Here is a 12,364-nt window from a genome sequence, read left to right as displayed (position 1 = left end):
TCAAATATGGTATATCTTCGTTGTTAATGATGGAGAAGGAAATCAGTTATGTAGGGTTGTATCATCTGTATGAGCTAACGCTGACCTCAAGAACGAGACGAAGCAGAGGTGTGTGGCAAAATGCTCAAATGAATTGATCTGGCCTTTCAGATACCCCATCCACCAGAAAGTATTCATGTCGTTACAGCGTAGAAATTGACTCCTCCTAGTTGCTCATGAGTGAACAAAAAGCAAAGAGATTGTCAACAGCGGAGAGCACACAGCACCAAACCAACACCAAAAAGCATTAAGAAAGCTAAATTTGATTGAACCGCACGATCGAACCTGTGCCGACGAGGAGAACTCAGATTTCAATCCGGACCGAGATTTATAGCAAATGGGGCAATTGTCGCATCAAAACATTTTAATAAATTCTAAACCCTTAACCCTATCTAATTGCTCATTTAACAAACTCTAAATATTCAATTCTGCACCTCTGTAAACATGCATGGATGACGAACGGATGAAGAAAAAAAGATCAGAGTGCGAACTGCGTACTTAATCTGCGAAATCGCATCACAAGGATCTTAAACTTTGAGCGGAAGATTGGCCATCCTTTCCCGACGGAACATCGAGAATTGCGGAGGAACAGCACTTTTCTGGCACGATTGCGATAATTGCGCCAATGCATTTTCCAATCCATTAGAAAAGTGGAGCATTAGGGAAGTGGCGCATGTTAAATAGGCAGAAGAAACTGATCGATCGACAAACAGGACCTTATTAAAGTCATCACCATCTGCGACATTCAGGAATCCACCACCGTCCCTGCAACGACGATGATGCTAGCAGCAAACTGATGTCGGGGTGAGAATGCGAAGCAATTAAGAGGATGAAGCAGCACTTTCACTTATTCGATACCAACAAGTACTGGAGATGAGAGGAGATAGAGTGAGCACATGCTGCTATAGCGGCTCAAATTCGGCATCTCCCCCCTCCAGATTTGCCGAAGCATTTTCCACGAGATCAAACAGTCGGACCTGGATGCAATACACGCAGTGCACAGTGCCTCCGACACTGACAGCATGGCGTGCAAGTCAAGCTTGGGCCACCGACACCAGGCCCATTCTGGAAGGAGAATGTCAGAGGAGAGTGGGCTTTTGTAGACTGTTTCATAAACAGAAAAGTATGGTCAACTAATTCTATGTTTTGCTCTTTTGCGGATACTAAACTGGAAACTTATCTTACAATTTATGGTTCAAAAGTTTTCTTGCTTAGTGGAGAAAAGGTCTTTTGAAAACTTTGCTTACTAAAGGGAGAGGATATATATATATATATATATATATATATATATATTTTGTTTCAATGTTAAATATAGAAAACATGTATAGATTGTGATGATTGTGACAAATAGAAAAAAAATATTCAATTTTGAAATTTTAATACATATTTTAGAGAGTTTTGTAATAGCTATCTTTTGAGGTGGGCCTAACACAATTTTTGAGCAACAATATTATTCATGTTATGCAAGAAGAAATGCATTCTATCCAATATTTAATTTTTCTAGTTTTTTTGGATAATTTTACTAGGTGGAAGGCCAGGTAAAGGAAGCATCTTGGTTTCAACTAACCACAAGTTTAAAAAACTGTGATTTATCTTATTTTTATTCTTAACTTAAAATTTTCTTCAAAAAAATCAATAAATATATATAATAAATGTAATTAATTATATATATATATATATATTCTTTCAAATTATCTAAATTAATTATTATAATCTTAGTTTTGTTGTACCTATGATCTAAGCAACCACCAAATTAGTATAAGATTCAATTTTTTTTATAAATTATATATATGTATATATGTATATTTGTAAAACGAAAAAAAAAAAATGTCATATGTGTCAAAGTGTAGCACTTGTTATTAATGTCAAATACTAAGTTACTATTTAATTTTTTATTTATTAAAAATACTTGGCTAATAGTTTTAGATTAATTCATAAAAGGATAAAAGCATGAAGAAATATAATGCAAATTAGATGCATACATACAAACAAACATATGCTATTTTAAATGTAAATATTAAAATAAATATATAAGACAACTTTGGTATAATATAAAGAGACACAAAAGCCTTCTAAATTGGCTATAAAGAAGGAAACTTAGAAAACTTGAAGAACATGGAGAAAAACATGGGAACAAAGGAACAAGAGAACATGGAAATTAGGAAACATGAGAATTGAGGAACATTGAAACTAGAAAATATAATAACTATGGAGTGTGAGAACAAATAAGCATAGATAAATAATAGAATAGATGGATGTGTTCAAGATTGTAGTGCCTAATGGCATGAGTTTTTGCTAGTATATCTATAATGCTTTTAGATTTGTCATTAACTATTTATCTTTAAAATTACCTATTCCTTCATTTATACTTTATATGTTTGGAATATGTTTATTTGTTAATAAAAAATTTATATTTTATTTATATATAAAATAAATCAACACTTATAATGTATGTATTATAATTTGTATATATGTGTATTTTTGCCAAATTAAAAAAAACAACTTTGCAAACAATATAATTTTATATAGACAATAATTTTATATAGACAAATGTACTATTTTGTTAAATAATATATTTAAAAAAATAAATTTAAAATCTTAAAGACTACAAATACATAATCTTATATATATTACTAATCATAAAAGATTGTGAAGGTTGCAAAACAAAAATGAATCACCTAAACAAAAGTTGTATTGTTTTTCTTTTTGAAAGTACCTAACAAATATCCAACCTACTTTGATTAAATTGCACGTGTGCCAATATAAGATGCTTTAATAATTATCAACAACATTAAGAAGAAATTATATATATATATATATATATATATATATATATACTAAAATGACTGACCTATTTATTAAATCAATCCACCATATTGTAACCATTATTAGAAAAATGGATCATCTCCTGAAACCATCATTATAATCATAGCCCTCATCTCCACCTCGCTCTCTTCATTTCCAACCTTCTTCATCTTAATCCCCCTCCTGCCCTCCCACCTTGTTCCCTTTCCTCTATTCTCAACTCTCATCCCAACCCCCCTTGTTTGCCACGATAGGGTGGGCCGATTTAATAAACATGTAGGTTATTTTAACATTTTTCTATATGTAAATAAATTGTAGAAATAGCTGGAACAATCTCTCTTCAATTTAGTTATGTGCAATTAGTTTAACTGAATGGGGTTGTTACTCATACAAACATACTTTATATTACAAACAAGTTTGATAGTCGTTTGGAGTTTTTTCTAATTCTAGAATACTTGTTCATAGTAGAAAAGTGGAATTGCATATTCTATTCTCAACTCATGGAAGAGTTTACAATGAAATGGAAAATTCACTTGTTCATACAAAAATATACTCAATAAGTGAATGTATTTGTATTTTTAGACCTTTCACTCAAGTCAGTCGAAGGGAGACAAAACCCTAATTTTTTGAAAAAAGAGTGTATGGTGTGTCCTACCACAAATGGATGAAGTCACGTCAGATAGTAAATGAATAACTAGATAGTGAACAGAGGATGAAGAAAGGTACATTCATCAACGTGTGAATTCCTGGAGGCATGCAGAGGATGAGACGTCGCCTTCCGGCCATGAAACGTTGCGCCACATTACGTTCAAAGTGACGTGACCAGAAGCTTCACGGCATTTGCTCCCCAGCGCTCCTTTTGTGTGCACAACCCACGGTTCCCCAAGTTCTCTAAGTTCCCATCTCGACCCCACTCCCATCGAAACGCTCCCAAATCCTTTTTCCCACTAACCGCCGAGCGCACCGAATGCACGACTCGAGCACATGCATTGCCACGTCAGATTTACACACGTGGACTATTGGTGTGCCAACTGGACCGTCAGTGCTCTGAGATTGAGACCCATTGTTGATGAAGTGGCAAGTTGCGTGGATCCTTTCGGTGGGGACTGTCAACCTCAGTGGATGATGCCACCTCACCCATTTAGTCAGCCCCTGCTGGCAATGGTCCCCAGAGATGGATAGCTTCGTGGAAATTGAGCGTCACGGGCCACTAATATTGTCTGAACGAACTGGCGAAGGTCGCTTCGTTCAGGCTTTCTGCAGTCATAGTCAAGTGATGTGTACTGAAAATGAGTTTGTTGGATACATTTTCTTGGGGGGGGGGGGGGGATTGCGATTGTGTGCATGATGTGCATATAATTTACATAATTTTAACGAAACAGTACCGAACGGTGTGAAAGTGGAGAAGAAGAAGCAGAAGAAGAAGGGCGGCGTTAGGAAACCAGTTCTGAAGTTTGTTCGTTTGTTTTGTTTTTGTTTTCTGTTGCTGTTATTGTGGAGGATAAAGGTGACGAAGCAGATGGGGGTTGGGCAGGGGTTATAATTGCAAGTGGTGAAACAAGTGGTCTGGGTATTCGGGGTTTCGCTTTATTAAAACCAAAATTCTGTTTCTCACTCCTGGCTCCGCTGCTTGGCTGCGGCCATGTCATCTCTCTACACGTGGGATTTTGACGGGATTGCTTTTGCCGCAGACCGTCTTTCGTGGAGTATCGCCAGATTCGAATTCGGTTGCGTATCGACTTGAGGGATCTTAGGTTCGTGGTTTACATGGTATACTTTCCTTTTAGTAACTGGGAAATTTGGTGTCTCGGTCGGCGGAAGCTGAGTCAGAATGTTCTATCGTCCTTGGCTATCTTGTCCAGGTTTCTGTGCTCCCCTGCGAGTCATTTGCAACATGAACAGGCGCATGCGGAAGTTGTAGCTTTCGCGGGGTCGGAGTTTGAAGATTCATTTACTTGTTAGTATTTTATGTTTTCGGGTTCAGGGAGAATCTCGTATGGGACCCGATATCTAATTTTTGCTGGGCCTAGAGTTGGGGAGTGGGGTGTCGTTTGTGTACTATGTGTTTTTTGCTCAGATTTTCCGGAGATGTGTGGCAACTTGAGGACGGTGCCCAAGGGTTCGTTTAGTGATTCCCAATCTCTTTGTCCCTCCTGAGTTGAGGACGGTGCCCAAATTTGAAGGTTGTCAGTGTAGAGAGTTGGAAAGTTCTGAAGAGTGGCATTTAATTAGAAGGTGTGGCAAAAGTACAGAAGGAAGTATTGAAGCATCATGTCGTTTTTCTGCATCTTTTTATTTAGATTGTTTTCCTCCATGTTGTAAGATTTTATGTTACGGATATTAGTTTCTGGGGTCACACTGGGTTGACTAAGCGACATCAGATTTGAACCATAGGAAGGTGCGAAATTGACCAGGAGGTAATTGATGTAAGCACCCAATTGGGATTTTTGAATCGCAGTGGCCATGTCGGATCGTAGTATTTTGCAGCAAGTTTTGTTGCACTCAGATGGAAGTGGCGAAAGCAGTAGTGGGCTTACACCTCTTTCCCTCCAGAAGCTTGGTTCTGATCTTGAAACTCTCATACGCATACCTGATCAGGAGTACAGTGACCTCACAATTATCCTAGATGGAAAGCAAGTGCCAATTCACAGGTGCATATTGGCAGCTAGGTGTCCGGGTATACGAAAAGTTTTTTCCGAAATGGGGGTAACTGGGGGAAACCGTAAACTAGAATTAGAGTTCAGTACTATTGTTGAGGATGGGAAAATAGGCTACGATGCTTTTATGGCTGTCATGAGTTACGTTTACAGTGGGAAGATGGAGCTCTGGCTGACTGGCATTGCGTGTTATGATTCCACTTGCGTCCACATAACATGTCGACCAATTATTGACCACGTTTTGGAGGTTCTCCAGCTTTCGCTATTACTCAACCTACCAGAAGTGACAACCGTTGCTGAGGTATGTTATCTTTTAAATACAAGATTACTGCAAAAAAATTGTAGCTTAAGGGTTCCTTTCACTCGAAGAGATAGGCAGTATATTATCCATTCATTGTTATGTGGCATATGCCTCCTGTTAGCCCGATTATAAATTCTGATAAATTCCGAGACATATTGGCAGAACTTGGAATACCAGCTTTCTTTGTCTCAACCTTGTAAGGGTATCTGAATATTAATGATACGTTAACATTTTGCAGCAACATCTTATTGACCATCTAGAAAATTTTCAAGTGGATGATATGCTACACGTTTATCGATCAACAGCTATTTCCGAGTGTTCTGAGTTGAAATCAATGTACTTAACCGCATTAGCATCTTCTTCACTGGATAATCTAACAGCGGAGAAGGAGTTTTCTGGAGCAGCCCTGCAGCAAGTGAGAAGGTTTCCAAAGGAGTTAAGACCCGGCATGCTTCACCTGTCGGCGTCACAAGAAAAGCAACGTAAACGGATACACAGGCAACGATCTGGTCACTTCACAATTATCAAGCTTTATTGTAATCAGTTGCCTAGCTCGTTTGACGTTCGGAGCCTTCACGTTGGCCCCTCTGTGTCGTAGGACCCGCAGTTGCCACCATTTGTGAAGTCCTCTTCAAAACACAGTGAAATGATAGTATGTGTATTTGTATTCGTTTATCTTAAGCTTTTATTGCACGTCTGAAGAGTTTGTATTGAGAGAGAATCTTTTTTGAACAGGGCTTTAGATTCGGATGATATAGAATTGGTACAGCTGTTGCTAGATGAGGGGAAGTTAGATTTAAATGAAGCTTGCGGACTTCATTATGCTGCTGCTTACTGTCATCCTAGAACTTTGGCTCACTTGCTGGAGCTGGATATTGCAGGTAAAATGTGTTTTATAATTGACGTGAAAATTGGCTGCTATTTAATGATGCCTACAGAGAATTCCTTGCGCTTGCAATTTTGGGGGGGTTAAGTTGAGGATTCAGAAAGCAACTGTTTCATGCACTCATTTTGTGGTATATTATGCACGACAATGATAAACATGTCGGTATGTAGGACATTTATGTTAAAGTAAATTAACAACTTATGCTTTCTGCAGATGTAAACGTTCGAAATGAGAGGGGTATGACAGTTCTTCATGTAGCTGCTTGGCGGAGGGACCCGCTGGCAATTGCAAAACTTGTCGAGAAGGGTGCACAGTTGCAGGCTTTAACGTTGGATAATCAAACAGCTCTCGACATCTCGAAGAGGTTGACTAGGAAATTCAATTTGGTTGGGGAGGAGAATTTTAAAGACAGCCTCTGCGTAAGCATTCTGCAGCAGGCAGAACGCTCTGTGGCAGTTCCTAACGCTGCTGCCGCTATGCTAGAGCAACCGTGCACTGAGAAAGATCTTATGTCGAAGCTGCTTTATCTTGAGAATCGAGGTCAGTGTTTCTGCCTCGACGCTTTTGAAACGTTGTCTCTTCGTCAGCGATCAGGAAAATGCTGGAGTAACAAACAGAAACATGTATAGCAAGGTCTCATACACTGTGTACCACGTTGGGCACCTAATCTTTTACTTTATGTTTGCAGTGGCATTGGCGCGATTGCTGTATCCTCGGGAAGCAGATATTGTAATGGGTATCTCACATCTCGATTCGTATGCTACGTCCACTGAGATTCTTAGGAATTCTTCTGGATCAGAAATAACAAGTAGGAAGAGGAAATCGTCAGTAGAACTCAACGAAGAGCCAACGAAGAGGTTGGCAGGTTTAGTAGGTGTAACTGTTGCGGATCAATCTAAAGAAAATCGGTTGGAATCATTGATTCGGAGGTGTAAAACTCTGCAGAAGGCTGGTGAGTACTGTTCCTCACATTGTTTAGAGTTTCATTCCTTCAGAGGCTGTTATAAGTCTAACTTATCTTCTATGAAATTATCATTCCCTTTTTGCCTAAGGGATATGATATTCGCTAAGATGTAGTATTGAATGGACGATAGATTACTACTTTGGTGTTGGAATAGTAGTAAGAGTTGAAAATATTGAAATGGAGATAACATTTGCACGGTGTAGTGCTTAATCAACCTAAGTAATAGGAGTCTCATAGCACATTTTGCTTAAGTTGGATCTACGTAGTATTTTTTCTCTACGCAATGTGTTCTCTTTCCAAACATGTCTTTGTATCTAGCTAAAATTATCAGAGGTGATGCCAGGATTTAAGTGATCAAGTCTTCCAGAGACTGATGATCACTTCGCATTTAATGATTATACCTAGTTCTTTTGTAATCCTCATATGTGGAAGTATCCTTGTTTGCTTACGATGTTGCGTGTAATGTATGCAGCTGAAGTTGCACGCAAATACTTTCCATGCTATTCGGCAGTCATAGACAAATATGTGCTCGATGACGACTATGTTGAGCCTGATGAAGATTGCAGTGTTGAGGACCAGCTTGTGAAAAAGAAGCATTTTGCAGAACTTAAGGGTATATTACAGGATTGTTTCTCGAAAGGCAAGGTTGAGGAGATCAAGAAGGCAAAAAAGCCAATCGAAAAGCCGATTGAAGAGCAAAGAAATCCTCGTACACCAAATCTTCCTTCTTCATCTTCGTCCACATCTTCTAGAGGTACGAGCGGTAGTATGATTTCGAAGGTTTAGTCAATCGTGTAGGCGAGATTCCGTTTCAATATTTTTGCGAATACTACAGTGGCTTATCTCACTGGAGGCAACTGAAGGATTGGAGATATGAAGTACCGACCGAGGAAATATAGTGCTGATCTTTAGGGACCTTCCATGTCACGAACTGCAGTGCTTGGGAAAAAGTTTGGGCTAGAGGGTGTGGAGTCAAAAAGATTCTGGTACATTAATCAACCATAGCGTAGTGGCATCTTTTTTTTGCACCTAGGTGAGATTTCCAGAGGTATTAAGCATGTACAATGAATGGCAATTGTCAGATGTAATATATCAGTGGAACTGGTTCTCCATTTGAGAGGGATAATTTGACCACCTTTAAACTCGGATGTTTCATATTCTGATAACTTGTTATATGAAGTATAATTGAGGATTCCTCATTAGTTGTAGAAGACTTGGTGCAACTTGGTCTTGGGCCTAAAAGTCTTCCTTCGAAGATTATTACAAACGGAAGGTTAGGTCCCTTTTTCGACTCTATTTGATGTCTGAAAGATGCTTCAGTAGAGCTCCGACCGTAGATATTTCTGTTTTGTGCTTTACTGCTTGAACCCAGGAATAAACGTGAGTCAGATTCTGGTACTCAGCAGTCACTTTTAGGGAAACACAAGTCGTGTTGTTTGAATTAGCACGTGCATGGTGTCGGTTGTAACTGGGAAACCTTAGTTCGACATGTCAAGATTGCAGTTTGCTCCACGATTGATTATTGTATTATTTCGCGTGTTGCTAGTCCTGTGCAAGGCAGAAGACAATCATTGGCAAGATTTCGCGAACAGTGAGTAGCAGGCATTTTCGCGAACAGTGAGTAGCAATCATTTGGTGACCTGTCTCAAATTTTCTCAAGTAATAGCATCGTTGCGGATTTCACTAATAAGTTCGCGAACAAGTGAGCTTTTGATGTTTAGGTAATGATTAATCACATTAAGAATGTTGCCTGCAAATTCCTTTAGCAGCGTTCACTTCCTGTTGTGGAGCGGAGAATTTGTCATGAATCGCGTTCCTCAAATCTTCCATCAGAAGGAAACTCGAAGTATATTGTACATACCCCACTGCACTCTGTATGATTCAAGAACTTCTTACCTGCATATATCCTCATATGGGACACGGACGCCTAACTATATAGATTTTCATTTCCTTCTTTATTTCGAATGGCATTGCTGCAGTAAGTATTTGAACCGTTTCTGGACACTAGATCACGTCTCCACATGCTGGAGTGAGGTGTTCAAATTCTCCTTGAATGAATGTAGTTCATTCGTAGAGAGACTCCACACTTGAATAAGGTTGACTTTTAGAATTCCGTTTTGGAAAACCCTTCCTGTAAATGCAGGTCTGTTAGCAGCTGGAGAGGCATCAGAAAGAGTAAGCAGAATATAGCTAATGCCTGCATTTCCTGGGCTACTTCCATCTATTGTGGCAGTGAAAGTTGCCAGAATAACCTCACTCTTACGGACCTCCAATTTCTTATTAAGCATATTGTTTAAGCAGTTGAATTTTGATACATTCATTCCAATGAAATTCAAGCCTTGTTATTGCAGTTGCAGGAAAGAAGTTCATACCTCTGTCAGCCACGTCCAGACTACATATAGTGCTACATGTAGTTCTCGTGAATGGTGATGGATCTTCAATTATTAAGTTGATGGTAACGCCGATCAGCTCTAATGGATCAAATTAGTCTACACAGACTTCGTCAATGTTTCATTGAGGAAATTCTATTTTATTTCAGGTGAACTTATTAAAATGTTTCACAACGTCACTTATTTTCATACTCGTGAGAAGGTCAACGATGGCTTCGTTGCCAGGCTCCACCGCCTCATTGAACTTGTGCTTCCTACAGATTTATTTGACTTCTAAGAAGAGGCGAATCACGACGTTTAGTGCTTAAAAGAAAGTGTGCGTACATTCTCTTCGAAACATGCAGAGTTTGGAACTGTGGATGATCCGAAGCTGTTCAACCAGTGGATGATCTGCCTGGTGCTTAGGGGGACACCTTACATCGACTGGACCCTCAATTAGACGTGTGTTCACTCCAATGTGGGCTACGATCATCGCTCTGATGCTCACCTTTCTTTTGGGCTGTCAAAACGGGTCGATTCAAACATGTTTTTACAGTGGGTTCACACCCGGGGTTGCCATGAAGTTGAACTCTTATGCGGGACCACAATGACGTCCATCAATAAGATATACGTCACTCAATCCTCACCCTCATGCCATCCACTTAACTTCTGCGGCTCTGCCAACTTGTACTTAAACTGTCCAAATCTACTGGTTGAACTCACTCTTGTGTTAGTATTCAGAAACTTGGAACTAAAGAGGATTATACACAATCGAACACCTTGTGAATGGGTAAGCACCCAATGTACTACTGTCATGCTGCAAGCGACTAGAGCCACGGTTTAATAGAAGAAGTGAAATTGTTGAAGTAGCAATATAACTCCCCAGGAAATCAGATTTGAAGATGAGAAAATATATTACAGAAATTAAGCTGATTAAGAATGAGAATTGCAGTTCACAGCAAAGGTTATAAAATCAGTCCTCAACCCTCTGGACACAAAAACTAAGAATTCTTTTCAGAATTTTGAAGTCTCGATATTTCGAAGAATAAGAGCTTTCCACGGTTCGGTATTCTTGCAAGTCAAGCGGTCGTCAAAGCCACAAAGAATGAAAAACTATTTTCTGAGAGACAGTGGCCCATCGTTGGAATCAGGTCACTGTGATGGTTGCATATAAATGAAGCATTGGACTTGAACTTCGATAAGTACTGCTCAAATGACTGCTGCTCAGGACGTCTTGAATACTGTGCGATTGCTTGCAGTATTGTCCATTTCCATATTCTTGGTGCTGTGAAGAAAGCTGACTTGCATGCATGCACATGCAACATTCACAATCTGGAGAACTAGGAAGTTGTGAAACATCTAATGCTTCATTTTCGTGATGAAGTGAATGTTTGCCTTGTGCAATTCAGACAAACCTTCAGGTCACATCAAGCAGCAATTTGTTGAGACACTTCACACAAAAACAAAGAAAAGTGCAACCATTCTCTCATAAGTTGGTGAAATTGAAGTCGTCTTCTTTTATCTGTAAGTGGGTGCCTGATGTTTCTTTCTTCCATTGGATTAACTGACAACATTTACAGTTGGCTGCACGCTAATTACATTTTTCCTTGTGAAATCGCATGTTAAGCTCTTTTATCTGAAGTGCAGATAGAAATATAGGGGCTTATAGTATCTTAGGTTGTTACGGCAAGAATTTGTTACATTTCAGTTTAATTGATTTTATTTTGAAATTAGATATAAGAAACTTTTATATTGAAATTTTTTGAGTGTATTCTTTCTAATTTAAAATACTAAATCAAATGAAATAATTTTTATTACACTCTATTAAAAGTGCATAGAATATACATATATATATCTTTTGTTGATTAAGATACTAAATCTAATTTAATTTTTTTGTTAGATTATAGACAAATTTCTTACTTGATAGAACATAATATAATTAAAATTAATAGATTGAATTAAAAAGATATATTAATTAATAAATATTAATTTTAAAATACAAAAAATTAAACATTATCAAAAGATTCTTAAATTTCAACTATAATAGACTATTTTTTAATTTTTTGTATGTACATATATATATATATATCTATATATATACATACAAAAAATTAAAAAATAGTCTCTATATATATACAAGAATATTAAATTGGCTGTAATAGTGATTAAATTGATCTCCCCGTCAAAACCATTATTATATCCATCCATCTTTTGTTTCCATTTCTAGCCTACATCCCATGTCTCTCATTTGCTATTTTTATTTTAAGTCTACATCTCTTGTCTTCTATTCTTGTTTCAAGCCCATGTTTCTTGTTCTTTGTTTTTGTTCCTAGCATTCATTTC

The 12,364-nt window shown here is 38.1% G+C and overlaps 1 protein-coding gene across 2 annotated transcripts; it reads left to right on the top strand.

Annotated features, from left to right (window-relative positions):
* The first annotated feature begins 4,107 nt into the window (after positions 1-4,107).
* On the top strand, positions 4,108-8,794 carry LOC112296075 (BTB/POZ domain and ankyrin repeat-containing protein NPR1). Of its 2 annotated transcripts, XM_024548213.3 has the most exons (7): positions 4,181-4,598; positions 4,707-5,802; positions 6,041-6,300; positions 6,538-6,683; positions 6,902-7,228; positions 7,377-7,640; positions 8,125-8,794. In XM_024548213.3, exons 2-7 carry the CDS (start codon positions 5,308-5,310, stop codon positions 8,436-8,438), a joined length of 1,806 nt encoding a protein of 601 aa, XP_024403981.1. In that variant the 5' UTR covers positions 4,181-4,598; positions 4,707-5,307; the 3' UTR covers positions 8,439-8,794. The 2 variants fall into 2 exon arrangements, with proteins under 2 accessions (XP_024403980.1, XP_024403981.1); XM_024548212.3 differs by having other exon boundaries at positions 4,108-5,802.
* Positions 8,795-12,364: the final 3,570 nt, after the last annotated feature.

This window comes from Physcomitrium patens, chromosome 19, assembly GCF_059467195.1.
Source record: "Physcomitrium patens ecotype Gransden chromosome 19, ASM5946719v1, whole genome shotgun sequence".
Classification (NCBI taxonomy): Eukaryota; Viridiplantae; Streptophyta; class Bryopsida; order Funariales; family Funariaceae; genus Physcomitrium; species Physcomitrium patens.
The sequence above is the reverse complement of the archived record's forward strand: the minus strand, read 5'-3'. Positions and strand labels throughout refer to the sequence as shown.